At 37.0% G+C, this 21,686-nt stretch overlaps 1 protein-coding gene across 2 annotated transcripts in view; it reads right to left on the bottom strand.

The window, feature by feature from the left end:
• The window catches only part of CDKAL1 (CDKAL1 threonylcarbamoyladenosine tRNA methylthiotransferase), a 432,576-nt gene that overhangs the window by 253,483 nt on the left and 157,407 nt on the right, over positions 1-21,686 (bottom strand). For both annotated transcript variants that reach the window (XM_072853370.1, XM_072853371.1), the window contains exon 8: positions 20,585-20,705. In XM_072853370.1, coding sequence (XP_072709471.1) covers positions 20,585-20,705 — 121 coding nt within the window. The remainder of the gene's footprint in view (positions 1-20,584; positions 20,706-21,686) is intronic.

The raw sequence follows: 21,686 nt of genomic DNA, 5'->3' as shown, positions 1-21,686 counted from the left end.
TGATCTCCATCTGGACATTGAGCCATTGACCACTACCCTCTAGATGCGACCATCCAACCAATTCCTTATCCACTGAACAGTCCACCCATCAAATCTGTATCTCTCCAATTTAGAGAGAAGGATGTTGTGGAGGACCATGTCAAAGGCTTTACAGAAGTCCAGATAGATGACATCCATTGCTTTTCCCTTGTCCACTGATGTTGTAACTCCATCGTAGAAAGCCACTAGGTTGGTCAGGCAGGACTTGCCCTTGGTAAAGCCATGTTGGCTGTCTTGAATCACCTCCCTGTCCTCCATGTGCTTTAGCATAGCTTCTAGGAGGATCTGTTCCATGATGTTCCCAGGCAATACATACAGGTAGCAACATACAGTTACTACCTGTATGACAATAGTCATACAGGTAATAACTGTGCAAAGGCCTTAATTTAGTCCCCTGAGTGGAACATGTTTGTGCTTCTCCATATTCCTTTAAAATGTTCAAATCAACCCAAGTCGTAAACAAGTTTTATCCAAAAAAGGTGAAATTTGTCAGTTTTATAAGTGGTATCTGGCCATATTTAAACTTGTGAATGCACTTAACTTGAATTCACTTAAGAATCCTAAGCTCTCTTCTGCAAACACACCTGCATCACATGTAAAAGAAATTGATGGGGGGGGACGGACCTGAATGTACTGTCTAAACAACAAAGAAAAGTCCCTCAATGAACAGATGTGCAATAAGCCGTTATTTGTACTCACGTCTAAGGCAGCTTATACAAACTATAGAATCAAAGTTTCTAGTCTCCCTAGAGTTGATGGAGATAGGTCTCTCTTAATGCTTCACTTTTCAGAAGAGCATTATTGCCTTTGGAAAATAAAGCCATTCAGCTGATCTAGACTAACATAAAAAAGCCACCGTATTTACTGAGTATTTATGGTATTACTTCCACAATTTCATTTCAAAAGGGACCACTACTTTTATCCATATATTGATTGCATAAGAAAATAATTCAACATGTAATATTCAACAATATTCATAAAATATTCAACATATACCCAGGATAAACCCTAGATACTCCTAAAGAAAGAAGAGTAGGAGAACAGCAGATACCAGAGTTCTAAGTGGAGTTAGGTATAGCAGTATTACCTTCATGAGACATTAATTAGCAGCAAGTGCTATTTAAAAGAATGTATACATAAGTCAGGAACCCATTGCTTTGCCAAGAATATCTTCTCATCTAAGTCTTGCAAGCATTATGTATTAAATTCATTTTATTAAAATAATAAAGAATACCAGGTCTTACTCTTGCTTATTTTGCAGAAGATATCATAAACTAGACCAATCTATGCAGCTGAATATCCTAAAAGGAAAATGGCTTTGTAATAAACACAAACACCCAGGAAATCTGGAATACAGCTAATGAAACAAAAATGGTTAGCACTGAAAAAAAATCTCATTCCCAGTATTTTAAGTTGTCAGACAGAGCAAGTCTTATTAAGATGCATTCCTCCTTACACAAATAGACAGCAAACACACAGATCTACTTTGGCTGGTTGTGTTTCAGCACTGTTTTCATACAACGTACCAGAGATCACTGCAGCCTATGCACCATTTCACAGCAAGAATGTCCTTATTTTTGTAGAATTTGAAATTCACTTGGCAGGTTGAGAGCATTTTTCCGAACCACAAACACTTTTTGAACCTGTTTTTGAACAACATATGTTCAAACAAAAGTTTTCAGCTACATGTCCTAAGAAAAAGTCCTACTAAAATGTGCTTATTTTACCTGCATTAATTGTATACTCATATGCTTATCTCATCCAGCCATTCTGTCCCCCCAATAGATGGCATTTTTGATACTTAAGACAGTTCAGATACAAGTTGTGTTTAAAATAACTGTATTTAGAGAACAACGGGCACGAAAATTAAATCTAATCCATTGCTATCACGTTCAGAAGAGGAGATACTGTGAAAGAAGAATGAAGATACCACAGTAAAACACAATCCTTCAGACTGTCCCTTTTGCCATCACAGAAACATAGCATCTAAAAACATACCTCACAGCAAGTACCATCACTTCATAACTACTTCCATTTTTCAAAATATTTTTATAGCATCTCACAAACTTTTCTGTTCTATGGTATGAAGTCATACCATACTAAGAGGTGTGACTTCACCCCCATATTTGACTTTAACACTACAAACTATGCCTCCTCACTGTACTTCCACTCAAAGAAGCAACAGTTGTAAAGTACATAAGCTGCTGGAACGAACTGGTAACATAGGAATAGGGCCTAGTTTAAGTTTAATGATTCAAATTCCCATTATAGTCTCTGCAATAAGTTCAGCAGCTGTCTGAATCGCAAAGAATGCGTATGTTAGATATTAGCTGGTTATAAAGTGTCTGCACTAGCTTAGCTTTCAGTATGAATGCAAGGGATGTATACCTAGTGCATGAGGGGAACATTTATACAAGAAGGGAACCTATACAAAGAAAGATAGGAACTAAACAGCACTTAGTATAAGTTCTATATTACGTTGGTGCTTTCAGATACACATATTTCTAAGCTTGGAGTACATGGCCTATTTCCACAAAAAATTGCTAGATTAGGATTTAAACATGTCCAAGAAACACTTCTGAAGATCAGCTGCAGATACAGCAAGACTCCCTTGCAAATCCACTGTTTTCCTACAAAGTGCAGATACAAGCCAATAAGCACAACATTAGCTTATGCCTTCTGTTCAAACAAAATGGATAAGCCTAGTGGAGACGTCACTACTAACCCTTTAAGTCAGAATTCAAAGGTTATTTAAATGTTTATAGTGTGCTTGGTGAACAGATGTCACTATATTATTGTGAATTACAGAACTGTAAGTTAATTCACTAAACAGTGCTGAACTATACAGCTGAACTTTCCTAAAGATGTTGATACTTACATAAACAGTTCAACCTGTAACAACTTTCTATTACTTAAAACTTTCATTTAGACTATTCCTCATTTAAGTGGTAAATTAAAAATTTAAAAAGTTATTACATTTTACTTTAGTAAAGAATTATTCCTAAAACAAAAGACAAAAGTTTCAAGATGTATTTGACTAGTTATATTAAATCAGTATACTATTTTACCCATACCTGCTATTTATAAAAGTAACTGATGTATAGTTTTGGAGAGGGAAAATAAAAAAACCACCTAACTTGCAGAAAAAAAACCCTCTACACCAATAGTAAAGCGAGTTCTTCTTTACGCTCTTTAACAAACGATCTAAAACTACTGGAACACAGGAATGTGAATGATTAAACAAACCCTTCAGTAAACATTCCCCAGCTGCAGTTTTCAGCCTAATTATCAAGTTAAAATGTGGAGACTCCATCTACCTTCTGCAAAACGATTAAACTTCAGAAGCAAAGCAACATTATATGATATATATGACTCACAAACATACTCACTGAAAACAAAAACCACTAGACATTTGTCTCTTAAAAACAGAAAAGACACCAAGTCTGGCACCAGTCTGCAACGCAACAAAGACCATGTGATACTTAGACACTTGTGTATTAGTTTAAAAATAAGCTAGATAAGCATGTGATGAGTGACAATTTTGTACTTGACCTTTGCTTAAATAGCTCCTTTTCACAAAGTCCACACACATAACAACAAAATTCCTAAAAAAAAAAAAACAACCTAAAACCCTACTTCTCATCCAATGTCTTGAAGATAAACTCTGAAAACAAAATTCTACATAGCTACTTTAGGAAAAATAAAAAACATGTTTTGCAGGAGGAATTCAGAAAAAGAAATTAAGAAAAAAAGCATTGAAGTCTTCTTGTAAATCAAGCTGATGAAATTCAACATGCTAAGTTAAAGAGACAGAAGCTTGGTGTGTATATTTCCAGTGGGAACATTTCACCCTGCCTAGCAGGCAAGGAATTTGGAAACAAAGTTCCTCTTTCCTGAGGCTGAATAGGCCTACAGAATTGCACAGGAAATGCTCTTAAGTCAGGAAACAGGGATGCGTTCTGCATGGCATGAAGACCCTTAGTTTAGGGTACTACTTTTTAAAGTGTCAAACCACAACACTTACTGGTGGAGACCTTCGCTCTGGAGGTATGAAGCAACTGCACTAACATCCATTGTGTTTGTCTCTATATCCTTATGGTTTTTTCTGTTGCTGTTTACATTTATTTAAATATCATAGCAACACAGAGTGGCTGAGGTGGGAAGGGACCTCTGGAGATGTCTAGTCCAAGCCCCCACTACTCAAAACAGGGGCAACTAAAGCAGGTTGCTCAGTACCATGTCCAGACAGCTTTTGAGTATCACCAAGAATGGAGACTCTGCACCCTCTCTGAGCAACCTGTTCCAGTGTTCAACCACCTCTACTGTAAAAAAATTTTTTCTTATGTTTAAATAAAATGTCTTGTATTTCAATTTGTGCCCATTACCTCTTGTTCTGTCCCTGGGCACCACAGAAAAGAGTCTGGCTCCATCCTCTTTCTTCCCCCACACAGCAGGTATTTCTACACATTGAGAAAATCCCTGTTCTTCTCTAGGCTGAAGTCCCAGCTCTCAGTCATTCCTTTTAGGTCAGATGCTCCAAGCCATTAATCACCTTCATAGCCCTTCACTGGACCTGCTCCAGTATTTCTATGCCTCTCTTGTACTGGGGAGTCCAGACCTGGACATGGCACTCCAGGTGTCTCACCAGAGCTGAGCAGAGGAGAAGGATCACCTCCCTCCATCTGCTGCAGACACTCTGCTGAGTGCAGCCCAGAAGGCTGTTGGCCACCTTTGCCTCAAGGACACGTCACTGGCTCATGTTTACCATGTACTTTTATTTGTGAAAACAAGCCTTAAAAATGTGTTTTGCACATTTTAAACAGAAGGAAATGAGATGTATGCAATAGTGTTTCATATTTTAAGCTAACCTCACAGTAAGTTTTGTGTTTTACCTAAGCACGTATGGTCATGACAGTGGGTCATTTTAGGTTTCAGGGGCAAAGCTGTTAACCACATTCCTAGTAGCACAAAGCATTCTTTTAGGCATCTTCTACTTCATTCAGTGTATTCAAGATACAGAGTAAAGACTTAAAGTCCCCAACCATTCCTGATGTATGGACTGAAAATCTCCATAAAAAGGGGCAACCAACAGTAATTCTGAAGAGAGTAATAAATTGTTGTAACTAATCATGACCAAAAGAGGTTAAAAAATGAAAAAATTGAATTTTCACTTCTTAGCACCACCCCTCCAAGAGTAACCATTCTTTTTCCTGAAATCAACCCCAAATATAGCAAAGGCAGAAAAAATTTCTCTCCATCTCAAAAAAGTCAGACAACTAAACTCCATTTGTAAGGATAAATCCTGTTTTAAGTAACACTGACACAATCCCACCAACAGTACAGCCTGGTTTCTTGACTTCTTGGCAATAATATGAAAACAGGAAAGCACCAGCTTTCAGACTTGCAGTTGTGTCTGCAAGAAAGGAAATTAACAGGAATCACACACACAGTTCCACCTTTCATCACATAAGCACATGGTGTCAGGAGTGTTATCATCTGGATTCATATTCTTGTTATACAGGACAAAAAGATGAGTCCCTGAAGATGGAAATAAAGTCAAAGGAAAAAGAACAGATTTAATGGAGGTCTAAGGACCTGCCTCCTTGACATGATGATATACATGAGCTAATACTACACTGTTGACTGTAACTGTCATATTTAGGCTCAATCCATATAGACCTTTCATGTTTGTAAAGATGTTTTATGTAATGACGAGTCCAAAGCTCCATCAGACTTACTAAATGCTTCAGGAACAGTACTTGAGATACTGATGGCAGCTTTTACTTTCGGGAGTTTTACAGACTATCAACATGCTTCATAGGATACAGAGAAATACCTGATCTTAATTTCTGAGACACAGTACTCAGTGTTCATTTGACTGAAGCCTTCTGTACATCTTACACTATTAGTACACATCAGAGCAGAGAGGAATACAGAACATTTGTACAAGCCGCTCTCCACACTCCTCAACAGAAGCATGCTGAAGAAAATTACACAACTATTTTTTGTTACAGTATAAATATGGATCTAAGATCTTATTTTACCACTTATTTTTTCTTCCTCTCAACTGAGTCTGGACTTAAGAAAAACAAGGATGACAACTTGAGTAAGGGAACTAATGAGTGATCTCTGTAAAGAGAGAGGGAACATGTGAAAGATCTTCTCTAGTCAATGAATTAATCTAGTTCACTGACTCCCAAATACAACTATGGATCAGAGTGGAACTGTCTCCAGGCACTTCTCAAATCTTCACTTCTGTATTTGTATTCATCTACTCAAAAAGAAACCATCTTCTAGATAAAAACCCAAAACAAACATCGTTCTCCATGTCATCACATAATTAATTGGTATCCAGGTGATGGAGGAAGGAATTACCTTTTGTTTGTCATGACATTTTTTTCTTCTCCCCATTTAGTGAAGTAGTACTGTGTGGTGCCCTGAAGCACAGCGGGTGTGGAAACACCTCAGCATTTTTTTGGATCTAGTGAGTACCCTCAGTTCCTACAGCAGGAACTTGCAGAGAAATATGTTGATCCTGAAGGGACCAGAAACTCAGGAGTTCAATCTAATTTGTACTTGCAGATACTTAGTAAAACAGATATTTGCTTTACTGGGTAAGATTAGTCTTGGTGCAATGGAAAAGCTAAACCAACTAGTCAAAAGAAAATTTAAAGCAAATACTTCAACAGCTTTTTATTAAGCTACCTTGCTGGAGAAAAAGTTGTGTGTCCACAAAAATGTACAATTTTATTGCCTAAATTCCACAACGGGGGTAGAGGACCCTTCAAGTGCCTCTTTTAAACTTATTTATTCTTGGTATCAAAACTAATTATTCTAACATGCATCTCTGAGTAAATGCAAAAGGAGGAGGAGCACAGAAAAATGCTCTAAGCATTTTACATTTTATTAGACTATTTGAAGCACAAATAAAATTATTACTTAATTCAGTGTAATTTGTTTTTACAATTAGGAATCTGATTTTTTTTTAATTATATCACATTTCAAGAATGACAGTCAAGAATAATAATGCAGAAATATATGCAAATTGTGAGACTTTTCAATAACATTAACACAAAATTTTTCAATTTTCAATGAGAAAAATTTCAACTCACCCCAAAAATCCAAATTTTGATATGTATTTGCTATACAAACAGATAAAGGAATATACAGTTCAATTGTAACAGAGATCATGTAAATTATCTTTAAAATAAGGACCTTGTAAGCTAACAGGTTAAAATCTCACAGCTTATTTGAACCTCAGCATAAATATCAGAATTAAAGAGTGTTAAGTTTTGAGTTTTTTCTTCCCCACATAAAGAAGCCATATAAAGAAAGATACTATCACATACAAAACACTTGAAATAATATTAATAATCTTGGAACATGTTACACTGGATTTTGTGCCACCTATATTATCAGCCAAGCACAATCTTAATATTCAGCTTTTCAGTTATTATTTGTTTAGGGTTTTTTTTAAAGTACCTTTACTTCAGTGATTTTGCTCTTACGTAATATACTGATGATCACAGTTAAAATGCCCTATTCCTCTCTTTTTCAAATCTTACGAATTCATACAAGTCAATGAGAATACCATAAAAACATGCCTTCATGTACTTTGATAGATAATGCAAGATAGAAATCTTTTTGAGCCCACCAATCTTATTCAGGGAAAACTTTTGCCATTAAAATTATCTCTAGGTCAAGTCTAAGAACAAATTCAAGCACAAGATGTTTCCGAATTCTGATTCTTCTTTTTACAAATCCCTTAACACACTTTCCTGTCAGGTCTCCAAAAAACATTCCACCTTGACCTAAAAGGGCACAAGAGACACTCCAATCAGACCCTTTGACAAGTTGTTTTCATTTTTATTCACATTTAAGAAGTCATACCAACACTAGCAAAAGAGGTTATATTATCAGGCAATTAAAAGTCATCCAATTCCGCTGACGAGCAGTAAAGACATGGGCACTTAACTTTAAACACTTAAGTTATAGAACACTTTAAAATAGGCCATTAAAACCCCCAGAATTATGAGTATGTAAAAGCACAGACATTTCTCCCACTAACATTCAGCAAGACTATTTTTTCAAAACAATGGCTTCTCTAGTGCTTGTCTTGTTTTTCTAGTTTTGGGGTTTTTTATGTGAAAAGCTGAGACTAAAGGCAACACAATATCAATTATAAGTATGACATATGAGGTTATTTCTCAGTATTTACTGTAATCTGAGAAATGAATAAAATGTTTCTCAGGATTCTGTCCAGATTTCCCTTAGGAAATACGTACGTGGGCGTTAAGAGAAGGGACGCAAACGAATGGTCTTCTCAACAAGGAGGAATTTATCTCCAACCTCAAAAAGCATATTGATGTCAGAATTACGGATATATGAAATTGCAAACGACTTCAAAATGATCTCTTCTCATTCAAGCAGACTAGAACATGTAGCTTGTTGTGTGATCCAAAACCACTTCTGTACATAAGCATTTGCCAAAAGGCAGGCAGGAAGTTGCCTTACAATATTGTGTGCTAACCTGTATCAGGCTCCAGTATGTCAAAGCCATCTCATTTTCCGAATCAATCTTCAAAATAATCAGGAATGTAGCATTGAAAGAAATCACCTGAAACTGCAGGAAACTATATATCATCATTACACAAAACGAAATCAAGCTTGTTTCCCCCCCACAACCTTTTCCCCACATAGTTTAACTTGAAAATTGGGGATTGTGTTAAATTCTGGTGATCTTCCTCTTGGGTTAACAGAGTAACAGAACTGTGCAGTGTGGGAAGCCACCTAGTGATGAAGGAGCACAAATATGCCTGAAACTGCCCAAAGTTTTAATAAGATGACACAGTTGGAGCATGTGATTACTGCTGTTTTTCTCACTGACTTGCAAGTTGTGTGGTGTACTGGAGTTTCGAGAATTGCGTAGTGATTTCTGGCAACTTTTATGAGTCTTCCCGATTCTTCTACGTGAACTGTGAAATAGCAGATTTTCTGAAGATGAGATGTACAAGAGCAAAAGAAAATGTACCAAAATGTATAAGAAGTTTGATGGAAATTTTAAACTCATGATGGCACTATATGCAGAAAAACTTAAAATTTGTCAGGCTGGGAGGAAATAACCTAAGAGAGGCAAATGTGCAAAAATGGAAACAATCAAAACAAACTATTTTCTTCTAACTCAATGCAGAAGTCATTCACCAGACTCAAAAGAGGAAGCTTTCATGAACCAGAAAAAATAGCTGTAGAATTTATGTGTACTTAAACAGCATTTCTCATTTCTCAAAAACTGTGAGCTCAAGAAATAGCATGAACACAAAGCACCGCACAGCAAGAATTCAAGGCCAGTAAAGCTTGGTGTGTATAAGTAATGTGTCATAATGCTTTTTGCCTATGGCAAAGAACTTTACCATCATGCACCTCCTGACTCCACTGAAAAACCTCACTGCATGTGAACAGCATATGATTGGACTACGTAGAGAGCCAAGCAGATGATGCAGATTAGACACCAATTTACTTTGACATGTCAGCAAATTGCACCATTGAAGAAACAGGCACAAAATCCATCATCATAAGCACAGGGGAATTAAAAATATGTGTTACAGTACAGTTGGCAGCATTAGCAGATAGTATGGAATTGCCATTGTATGTTATTTTGAATAGTAGAACAATGCCAAAGAAACAACTATTTACTGGAATTATTCTTAGGTGTCATATGCCAGTAAACTTAATGAAGGACTGGCTGAACATTTCTTGGAACAGGCCACAACGTATGCTGTTCATTAAAAACACACTTGTCCTAGATCCATTCAAAGAGCATTTAACAACAGCAATGAAAAATACAATCCAAGAAATGAATACTAGTCTTCAAGTCATACCACAAATGATGTCACAACCACAGGTATCTGATGTACTAGTGAAAAAGTCCTTTAAAGACCCTTTGAACTTTCTAAATTTTTTTTTTCTCTCAAAATGACTCTTGGCAGGGGATCATGCTCTAATCCCTATAGGGAAAGTAAAGAAGCCCAGTTCGGGATTACTTTGTCATTAAATTAAGACAGCATGACATCAGAGAAATTCAGATGTTGTAGCTAAAGGGTTTCACGAGTTCTGTACTTAAAATCCCATGGATAGAGTTGAAGTTCAAAGATGTGAGTTCAAGCAGTGAAGAGTCTAAAAATGAGAAGGAAGTAGTATCATATAGACAGTAACAGAGGCAGAAACCATGAAGATGAGTGCAAAGCTGAAAGACAACAGTGATAAAGCATAAGAGAAAAAATTACCTTCTTTCAGGCAAATACTTAGTGAAAAAGTTCATACCCTAACTGAATACAGGCATGTAATAAACTTTCGTGTATAAACATCTTTCTTTTTGTGAGGGATCATCTTCAATTCAAGATTATCTTCCTTTCAAGTTAGCACAGTAGCAAACATTTACTCTAGAAGAATCTGCAAAACATCTGTATCATTCATTACCCATCAAAGCAATCTTGTATAATACAGAGCAGCATAAATGGCAGAACTACCATGTGCAACAGTAAGAGAAATTGAAGACATCAACAGCTTCCACCTTTCCAGCAGCAGAAGGGAATACTTCTGGGGAATACTAAACTCCAGATAGTCCAAAGTTGACCAGGCCTAATACTACTGAGGAATGAAAAGGACCATAGCCTCCTCCACCAATATAACCAAAGGGGTAACTCCTCCTGCGCTCAGCTGTTCATTTCAATGAGCAATTCCCATTAACGGACACCAGAGGCTGGGTTTTGGCACTGAAGGAAGTACAAGTCTACCCTACAGAATCAGCTGTAGCAACCTTTGATGTTTGGGGGAAGACAGAAATCAAGCTACTCAGGAGGGAGGAAACAGTTCTTTCCTGGCCCCAATCCAACTACTTTCTTTTCTGCTTTCTTAAATTACCTTTCTCCATAGGCTGCTCAAGGAAACTAACTAGTAAAATGCAATACATCTCACGCTGCATGAGGAAGCATAGGTGAGCGGGCACATTCTCAGCAATGGGGACACAGACACACAGAGAACAGAAATGACTATAAGCACAACAGCTGGTAAGATGAAAACATGAGCCATACCAATATATCATTTATTCGTGACAAACAATTCATTTTTTCCATGTTCTCACTGAAATTGTTACCATGTAGCACCTGGAGATTTTGTAGCAGACCATTATAAATAATTTTGTATTCCATTCTTCAAGTGTGAATTATTATAATTGCAAGAAATTAGTAATAACTGAAAAAAGTAATCTTTCAGAGACTGTCATCAATATGTGAGTTACAGTAAGTTGCAGTGGAAAGAGACCTTAGGCAAAAAAGTAGACTGTTAAAACTTTGTGTTGTAAACAACTGTTTTTCCTTTTCCCTCTGTTACAGCTGTGTGGTTTCTGCAAGCTTTGGAATACTAGCTTTTCAGATTTTATGATTAAAATTAAAATGCCTTCCATACACACAACTGTGCCATCCATCATTTTCATTATGTAAATTATTTTGTGAAGTGTTCCAAAGCAGAACAGATTGATACCTAGCACATGCATGTTTGAAATACATGCTTAGTATATAGTACAGCTAGAATCTAACTATATGTGCATGCAAATATTGATTAAAATGTAAACAAAAAAGCCTAATGCAGAGGTTTGCCTTCAAAAAACACATACACTATCTTTCCAGACTTTCTACCTTCTCTGTTTTCTGAGGGTAACTGACATGATAGGCTCTGGCATGTCACAGATGTTCGAGCTAAATAGTTATGAAAAGTGTCCATTTAAATATTATAAGCTAAGGTAGGGCCAAAGTAATTGTATCACTTCATATCTCCTGGGGAATTCGCTCTAAGCATTTATCTTGAATTCAAGTAAAAGTAAATATAATATGTGGTAATATAATATGTAATTATATAATAACTATATTATTATAATCAGAATAAATACTATTTTGCCTCTCCAAGCATAATATTGAATGCAAATCAAAACATATAATGATGTTGTATTCTAAAATCAAAATCTTCTTTCAACTGCAGTGTCACTTACATGAGTATCTTGAAAAGTTAAACATTAAAATATAGAAAACCTATATGTTATTCATGGACAAACTAAATAAAGTGAATTGAAGACATGGAATTCATCCTTGTAAGTATTTAGTCAATAATTTTTTACAAAATATGAACAGATTTGTAATTCAGACTCATCATTCATTCAAGGTGGGGACAGCACTATTTTAGGAGAATATAGAAATGTTGAAAACACTGTGGCATAGCTGGATAGACAAAAGTATATAAGCAGTTGCCAAAAACCCAAGTCTATCACTGTCAAACAGTAGGCAATCCAATTTTTCACATAACAGAAAGATTTCCATGTTCCATCTCCCTCTATATTTTTATCTAGAGATAACATCGTGCGAGGGAAGAGATTTGAGTTCACATCAGTAAACACAGAAAGCCAAAGAAATAGTGGTTCTTCTGCTGAACTGATGAGATTATTACTGAAATATCCCACTAATTTCAGCACAGAAGGGCAATGGCTTCACAAGCTCTCAGACTTAAGCCACAACATCCTTTCCTAAGCAATCAAAGATACTTTGGTATGGCTTCAAGATGGTGACTCCAGAAAACTCATCCCAGTTATAAAGGAGTCAGAAATTAAGTGAATGCACAAAGCGTTTTCAAAGGTAGACCCACAGGTGTAGATTATGTTTGTTGAATGCCACAAAAAGGTATAAGTCTAGCTCAAGCCAGTTCAATCAGCCAAAAATTTGGACAGGCAACACAGGCCACTGCAAGAGCTCAGGGATATAAGTCACAATCAGGGCCTCTTTTTATGGCCTTACCAAATTAGAAAAATTCTAGTGCATCCTAGTTGATCTCTATACTACTTTTCTAAATATCCATTTTAAATAAGAGACAAGCACTCTTCAGACAGGCTGGACCATGGTAAATATGCAGTTAATCAGCACAGGGTGCTGCTTTATAATCCACATCCACCTTGTTTATGATCACATTCCCTTTCTTACTGGGAGTGCCACAGTGCCAAATAATAGTACAGATCTGCGGTTGCTCTGTGGTACAGGGGTGTCATATGAAAGTGGAAAGGAGGGGAAGAGCAGACCTGACTTCTGGAGAAGAGACATTCTGAAACGGGATGGCAGGAGCAGAATAGTGCAGGATCAGCACTACAAGCCACTGTAGGGCAGCCACTCAGCATCTGAGTGATACAGCTGGGCAAGAGCCTACCACATAAAACAACCCTTATAGAAATAACACGAATTAAAAAAAAAAAAAAAAAAGAGACACACAGACAATAATTTCAGCAAGGCCAGGCACTTACTCTAGCTTCCAGTGCTGTAAAAAGAGTTGTGTACCCTGAGCCACAGCCCTAATCCTCAAAACAAACAAAAAACCCAAACCAAAACAAACAACGCCCCCCCCAGCACCCCCCCCCCCAAAAAAAAACACCAAACAACCTAACCAAAACCAAAAACCCACACAAAAACCAACCCAAAACAAACAAACAAGACAGACCCTAAATTGCATCAGACCAGTCTCCCAACTCTGTTCAACACAGTTCAGTCCTATGACATGTGCCCCAGGGCCCCTGCTTCTGCACCTGAGTCTGGTTAACACTTGACTCACTGCAGTACTGTCAGATTAATAACTAGATATTTCACCGATGACAACTGTAGCATTCTCAAGTGCTCCCAAGGACCTCAATATCTCCCACTGGCAATATCTTATGCTGGCAGAGGAATAAATACTGTTTTAACTGGACTCTACACATCTTCCAGTGTACTGGCATCAAATGATTCCAAAGCAATAATTACCCCTCCATCAGAGGAGGCAAAGAGAGCCACATGCTTCTCTTCTTGATCTTTCTGTTTGTAACGCCTCTCTATGTACTGCCATATGGGGAAAGCCACTGATATTTCTTGTTCATGAGACATCTCAACCAACTGCAGCAAAGAGATGGAATATGATCTGCTTTTAATACTGAAAGCAGCCTGAAATATGTGCTGATTCAGTGAAGACTACCTATAGCAAAATGAATCCATGCATACCACCAAAGACTTTCCAGACCTCTTACCAGCGTTATTTTACATTTTTTTGTAACCTAACACCTCACAGGTACCTAGTTATTAACCACCAAAAGCAAGAAAGAAAATCATCTAGTGCTGAGAAGTTTTAGAATGTGAAAAAAGATAACTAAATCAAATATTTCAGATAACTAAATTTAAAAATATTATAGAATTTACATTATAAATTTTGATTATAAATTATATTTCATTTAAGTTTATGTCTTTTTTTGGGCACAATTAAAAGAAAAAAAAAAACCAAACAAACAAAAAACCCCCACAAACCACCAAACTATTACCTACACTTCCATGCACATACAACTCCAGGGTATTTTATATAGTTGATCCTTAAACAAATACTGAAATGCAATATACAGAAAGACTATTATGTAACCTCATATAAAATTAAAATGCAACTCTTGGAGAAAATTCAATCCTCATACTCCCCAATTCATCATAAAACTGAAAAAGCTACTTAAAACAGACAATGATGAAAGAATAGAATTTTAACCTTTCACAATTCATTACCAGGGAAATATTCCTGCCTGGGAACATCAGGATTGACAATAGTAACACTATAGGTTGTTTCTTTTTTTTTTTAAATGATGAATTTTTGGTTACTTGATTCATAAAACAAACCAAATAGTATATGTAGAACTACTTTTTTTTTTTTAATTCTCCTGCTAGATTTGGATCCATCAGCAGCTTAGAAACATTCTGAATGACCACCACTACACAACTTCAAAGCATGGCCTAAAAAACCCCTACAAAATTAGCAAGAAGCATCAAGGAATTCTAAAGAAAGTCCTAAGCATTACTATGTATGTTCACTCTCAACACAAAGTTTGCTAGCAAGGACTGTCCCATGAGAAGAAAGTCTGCATTTCTTCAACATTGAGAGTACAAAGTTTGAAGTGTTATGCCTTAATTACTATTTAAGACTCAAAAGTAGATCTGAAAATCTTTCTGAGATAAAGTAACATGCTGATCTTCTGTAAGATACTCTAGCACTACAAGAATAATCTATCAGGCTTGGTTGGATAGGTAATTTTAATTTATTACTCATTTTAATAAAGATTTTAAAGGCCCTTCTCCCAAAAGAAAACATACAGAGATGTGCAGATTGAGAAGTAGCCAGTGCTTCCTCTTAATTACACGGTCCTCTCGGTATGACTGTGGTTCTATACTCCCTCAGAACTACACTCAAACCCAGATGCTCAGTTTGCTGGGCTGAATCTTAAACAGCTCCCTGTCCTCTGAGTAGCTTAATAGGGGAATCTATACAAGTAACAAGATAATGAGACTATATGGGATTCATGCAGTGTCTTCAGATGAGGGAGAACAACGGGAAAACTTGGACAGACTTGGCCCTTTGGGTATGTTCATACTGCAAATTTAACACAAGCTGCACCAGATCTTAGCTCTCAAGATAGTCTAATGCATGCATGCACACTGCTATGTTCCTTTTGGTTTTGAATCCCCTGTATAATGTGTGTTTAGATTTCTTCTCTAGCCAGCCACATCAGCAGTACAGAAAGCACTGCTTCAGCAAACCTATGTGCAACAGTAAGTTTAGTGTGGGCTCATATTCAGCTCATACTACACTCCTCTCATGCTTCCCAAGGCATCCAGGCAAAGCATAAATAAAATTGTATTTGAAATGTATGTGAGTGGTAGCAACCTGGCTATAAGGGAGCTCAGGCCATGCCAACAACACAGATACATCAATAAGTAATAGTCTAAGCTACAAAGCAGACAGTTCAGGATACAGAATTACTTAATTAAAAGGCGGAAGACCAAGTCTTGATCCCACTAAGAAGAGCTGTCTAAGTGGCTACACAGGTTATGAGACTGGCACTAATAAAGATCAGATCATGAGGAGAAAAAAATTTTCCCTAGACCAAAATGAAGCTGTAATGCAAAATGCATTTGAGAACGTTTATCTTTCTTACTTCAAACTAATAGACGGAAAAATCACATCAGGAGATTAGTGAAAAACTTTATGCCTTTTCTTCAAACAGCATTTAACATGCTCTTCTACTACTATTACCTTGCTTGTTCCAGTAAGATGACCTGTACAATACATGCTTAGGACATAAATAGAAGGGAAAGAGACTGAATCAAATGCCCTTAATTCAAAGCAGAAAATTATTTTGGAGGACAGGAACAAATCACCGTTTCTAGGTTTCGATCCACTAATATCACTGCAGAACTTACCAGATACTAAGACAACTATCCAAGCTCTGCTGGAATCGCTGATTTTTATTAACTGCCTATTCTATAGAAAAAAATTGAATAAGTGATTTGAAAAATACTGAAAAATGTTTTTCTAAGTGATAACAGAGAGAGCAAACAGTACAGGAAGAAAAGGTCACTTACTCCTTAGGGAAAAATTACAGAGGTCAATCTACAGCTTGTATGGGATACTGGGACAGTAAGGATTCCTTATGTATTTGCCACATGGAAAAATTAAGATTCACTAACATCTTTTGTGTCAGAGAAGTCTGGTAAGTCTTTTGTGCCCCTATTCTGATACTCACCATAGTCTCTGTGAACATACTTGGAAACTCTGAAACATGTTGCTGCTGGGATGGAAGGTTTTCTCTAGTCACAGTCTGTTGACAGAAACCACTAACTGCCATAGTAAATTGAACAGATAAAGATAGCTTGGATTTCTAAATGAGAAAACAGAAAGCCTCAGAGCAATCAAAATTGACAGTAGTAAAAAATGCCCATTACTTCCAGAAAAAAGCCAAACATTGAACAAGATCCAGGTCCCTCTCAGGGCACAGCAACACCTTTTTAGGGACAAACATGCCACTGTGTGAAAACTCTGAGTTGACTCACAACGGACAGAAGCAGCACTTATCTTCACACATATTGCATACCTAATGGGGTTTCGTTTTGGTTTGTTTTAAATTATTATTACAGACTGCATACTGTAGCAGAGACACAGTATGTTTATCCCTTGATAGGACAGAATTGATTCATGCAAAGGAACAGCTGAGGAGGCTCATGTACAGCAGCAGTCTGGGGAGAATACACAGAGGGATGTGTTCATATGTAGGCATGCATTTGTGCATGGGCAAGTAAGGAAAAAGTTCACACTCATACAAGGACAGAACCCTTCAGGACAGGGAATTTTTTCTCTTACGTGTTTGAGAGAAGAAGGAATCAATAACTAGAAGCCCCAAGTCAATATTACTGAAGAGAATTTGACACTGTCTTGAGTTAAGAAACAAATCTTACTCTACCGTGTTGCATTTCAATTGCACCCCCATTCTCAGACAGTTATACGAGAATGAGAGATATCTTAACAATCAGCACGTTAGAAGACTCCCAAAAATAAACTGGTCCTACTGAATTCTCAGAAGAATAGTTCCAGCTGGCAGGTGTCCACGTACATAAAGGTATTTGTGCTACTGGAGAGGGAAAGGGGTTAGCGTGAGCTGTCAAAGACTCCAGCGCTTTGGGGCTGAGGAATACACATGCTCCAACAAGCCTTTTCTTCCCTCATAGAATTACAGAAGAGGCCAAGAGTTCATTAAGACCCCACATGTTAATGGTAATATACCACCACCTGTCAAAGCCCTGTGGGCACCATCAGGCCCTAACTGACCTGACCAGCCTCAGCTGCTGTCTCCAGCAGCCCCCTCTGGGCCAGGAGCCCCAGTTAAGCTCAGGCCTGTGTCCCCAGTCTTGGCTTGAGTTTAAATACCATCCCTGCCTCCAGCCCTGTGCTCATCCTCCAGGACAGACCTAAGACCTGCATTATATGTAGCCTTCTCCCCAGTTCTGTCTCCAGCTCATTTCCTTTTGGTCCTGACTGGAGCCCCTGTATAGACCCAGGCCTTGGTTGATCACTTGCCATGTCTGGGACTGCTGATGGGTCCTGCTACCAGCCCCCAGCCCTCAGGCCCCATGGCACAGGGTGTCCCATTGGTGTGGGCACTGCCTCTGCTGGTGGGACCCTCGTGTCCCTTCTTGTCCTCCCTCAAGAAGCAGCCCTGCTCGTGCTGCTCCCGGACACTATCACTCAACATCATTAGACATAGATTTCCAAAGAGGAAATCACTGTTTTTAACTAAGTATTTCTTACTGGTTTAAGAACTTCTAGTCTGATCGAAATTAATCTCTCAATAAAGAGCACTGTAGCAAAACTAATCTTCAAAGTTTTCTCCAGTCTTTACACAGAGAAAACAGCTCAGATCAAATGTGGTGCTGGTACTAAAAATTGCCATAGCCAGACTACTAAGACAAAGCTGATAAAATGAACACAGTCAAGTCACAGTAAATAACATGTACTGTGTCTTGTTCTTCACTGATTGTACTTTTATATTTTCAGAAACTGCTGAGCACTGCTGCCTTTCTAAAGTTATGCTTTAATTTTCAAACCCAGAGTAGTAACCAAAAAAGTCACCTGCAATACACAGGTGGAGAGGGTCGGGAGGGGGAAGAGGAGGAGAAGGACAGGAAAACACAATAAACCTGTATTTCAAGAGAGACAGGATTCCTTGAGCATGCAATATAACATAGAATGAGACATTAGTTAATTTAGATGTGTCATACAACTGACTTGTTTGTTTGAGGTTTTCAGAATACTGTGGTCTTATCAAGTCATATTTGACTTTATTCTCCATGAAGTAAATATATTTTTGTGGTTTCTCATATGTTTCAGATTATCCTATGGTATAAAATACATATTCTATTGACCTAAGAACAGCAATAACTACTCAGCAAAGTAATTAAGTGTTTGTAAACTATCAGGTTCCAAATAAAAAGTTTTCCAAAGGTAACGTTAATTGTCTGCAGTTTGATCAACTCGGGAAAGAATTTTTTTAAAACCCAGTATGAAAATACATATGTTCAAAATATAGCGAAAAAAAATTTTTTTTTCAAAGGGTTGTTACTCTCATCAGCCACCTAATGCCAAGTGTATATAACCTACAGTACCCTGCTTGTATTAACCTCTATAATTAGGCTAACAATAACCTGGTATTGGAAATAGCAATACATTTTACCATCTTAAATGCAGTACTACAAATCAAAAGACATGTAAACAAGATCCTGGCTCAATCAGTTTGCATCCTTGACAACATTTACAACCAGAAAGATATTATTACATTAGATTGTGATAAATATTAATGGAAAAGAAAAATTCATACCATCTGAAACTTAGACACAACCAAACGTAAAAGAATACTTTGCTTATTTTTAATCATGAAAAGGATTTTGATCACATGGGCACAAACAAGATGTCGACAGGAAAGAAAATAAGGGAAAAAATTTAGATCACTTAAAGTAACTGCACCAAAAGAGTTCACATCCAGACTTCAAAACCAATCAATGCATGAAACTGCAGTTTAAAAAGGTATTATAATTCAGCAATATGACAACATGTCACCCATATGTTTACCATTAATCAGTGGAAAAAGTAACCACACCAAGCCTTGAACTGGTATTCTGACCTAAATAGCACACTATGTTTTACAGCAAATTATGAAGGCAAGATTACTTAAAGACAAGGAAGTACTAGAGAAAGAGGATAGCAGCAAACTCTTTTATGAAATGTTTATGAAAGTGCTAGACTAAACTCAAAGATTAAACTAAGATCTACCACATTTTTTTTCTCTAGGCAATAAGTTCACACCTACCTGGGATGCCTAGAGCAATGCATTTTATATTTACCACCTGGGAAATTACTACATAAGTTGGAGAAGATGGGAAAAACAGAAGAGGACTTGTGTGGGGTTTGGGGGGTTTTTGTTTGTTTGTTTGTTTCAGTTTTTTTAGGCAACTGACCAAATGGGAGATGACCAAGTGGAATTGAAAAAAAGAAAAGCATCAAGGGAAGGAAGATTAAAATAGAATTCCTCAAAGTAGAAATACAGAACAGAAAAATGCATGTAGTCTTACGGAGAAATGCGCATCCAGATTTGCTTGATAGGCAGAGGGTAGCTTATTCAAACAAAGAAAAGGCTGAAATATAAGCATGATAACTCTTTAGAAATATATTAGAGGGGCAAGAAGCAACTAACTATAATTTAGCCATTAATACATCTGGGCTGACAATCAGGTGTTTATAGATCTTAATGATGTTTACAGATCTTAATGAGTTACAATATTCTGGAACTGCTGCCTTAGAAATTCAAAGGAGCACAGGAAATAAACCTCTAAATGCTTTTTTTATTCTGCAATTTTCTTAGGACTTTTTCTTTTGTGAAAGAGTTAGATGAACTTACAAAGAGAACTGCATGATTGTATGCAGTCCTGGAGCAGCAGAAGTCTTGTACCCAAATAAGCAGGGATTTATTTTCCAGAAAGAATGCCATTTTAAAATCTTTTACTATTTAAAAGTGGTCATCCTGCCTCCATGTAACTTAGGAGTAATACGCCAGGCTTGCAGAAAGACATAAATTGAATTCCTTGGCAGTACTGAATGTTTTATAAGTTTGGAAGATTCTTACCCTGTATTGATGGAAATGATTTCTATCAGTGGATTCTTCCTAATCTTTGGCAAATCCAGTCGTGCTCCCCCCAAACGCTTTCCATTATCCTTTTTCTGACCCAGCAGTCTCACAGAATGACCTTCAAATGAAGCACAAAAAAGCAGTCAATACAAAGCACAAGTCCCATCATATTTGTTTTGATTTGCTGCTCTTCACAAGTAGAGCTTATACTTCAAAGACTGAAAATGAGAATGAGATGTAATAATTTATTTCCACCAGCTGGAGCATTTAAAAAGAGACATTAACAGGTAAGATCATGTAAAAATGAACAACTTATTTCATCCAATTATCTTTTCACACTTGCATTTTCTGGTTTATTCAATTAAAATAATTTAAGCAGTTTCATTTTTAGGTTCTCAAGCAAATACCAACAAAGCAATGTTTAAACAAGTTGTGTGGCAGAATTAAAATATTTTTCAAAAAAATTTCATTCAAGCCTAAATTAGTCAGTAATAAACAACTAAATATTTTTTAGCGTATTATATGGAGAACCAATACATTTCAGTCAAAGTTACATGACTGTGTAAGTCTGAGGGAAAGTGCTGTAAAGCATATCCTGATAACATATTCCTGGCTTAGCTGACTACCAAGGTTTACGCATATTCATCCCACACCAAGGAGACCGCAGGTCAGAAAACTGCCTCACAACTCCTTTGCCAAAGCCAGTTATATTCAGAGAGTAAAATACAAATACTATCACCAACTGCCTACAACAGTACATCAGTTATAACACATCAAGTCCTATATTTGAAGGGCACAAATGACACGGTTTGCCAATATTCAGAAGCAAGATCTAACAATGAAGAATACAATTAAGAAAATAAGAAAACAATTAAGTGTCTATTATTGCAACAGGTAGTGTAAAATGTGCCCAAGTTATAAACATAAGACTTGTACCATTTATTCCATAAAGCCTAGAATAGACAGATAAGAAACAGCAAGGAAAAGCTAATGCTAGATACCTGAAAAGAGGTGGAAAGCAACCACTACTTGGAGTGGAGGAAAGACAGAAAGCATGTATCTGTTGGAAGTTGGAAAACTCTTTGATAGTACATGGAAC

This window comes from Ciconia boyciana, chromosome 2, assembly GCF_034638445.1.
Source record: "Ciconia boyciana chromosome 2, ASM3463844v1, whole genome shotgun sequence".
Classification (NCBI taxonomy): Eukaryota; Metazoa; Chordata; class Aves; order Ciconiiformes; family Ciconiidae; genus Ciconia; species Ciconia boyciana.
This window is presented reverse-complemented; position numbering and strand designations above follow the sequence as displayed.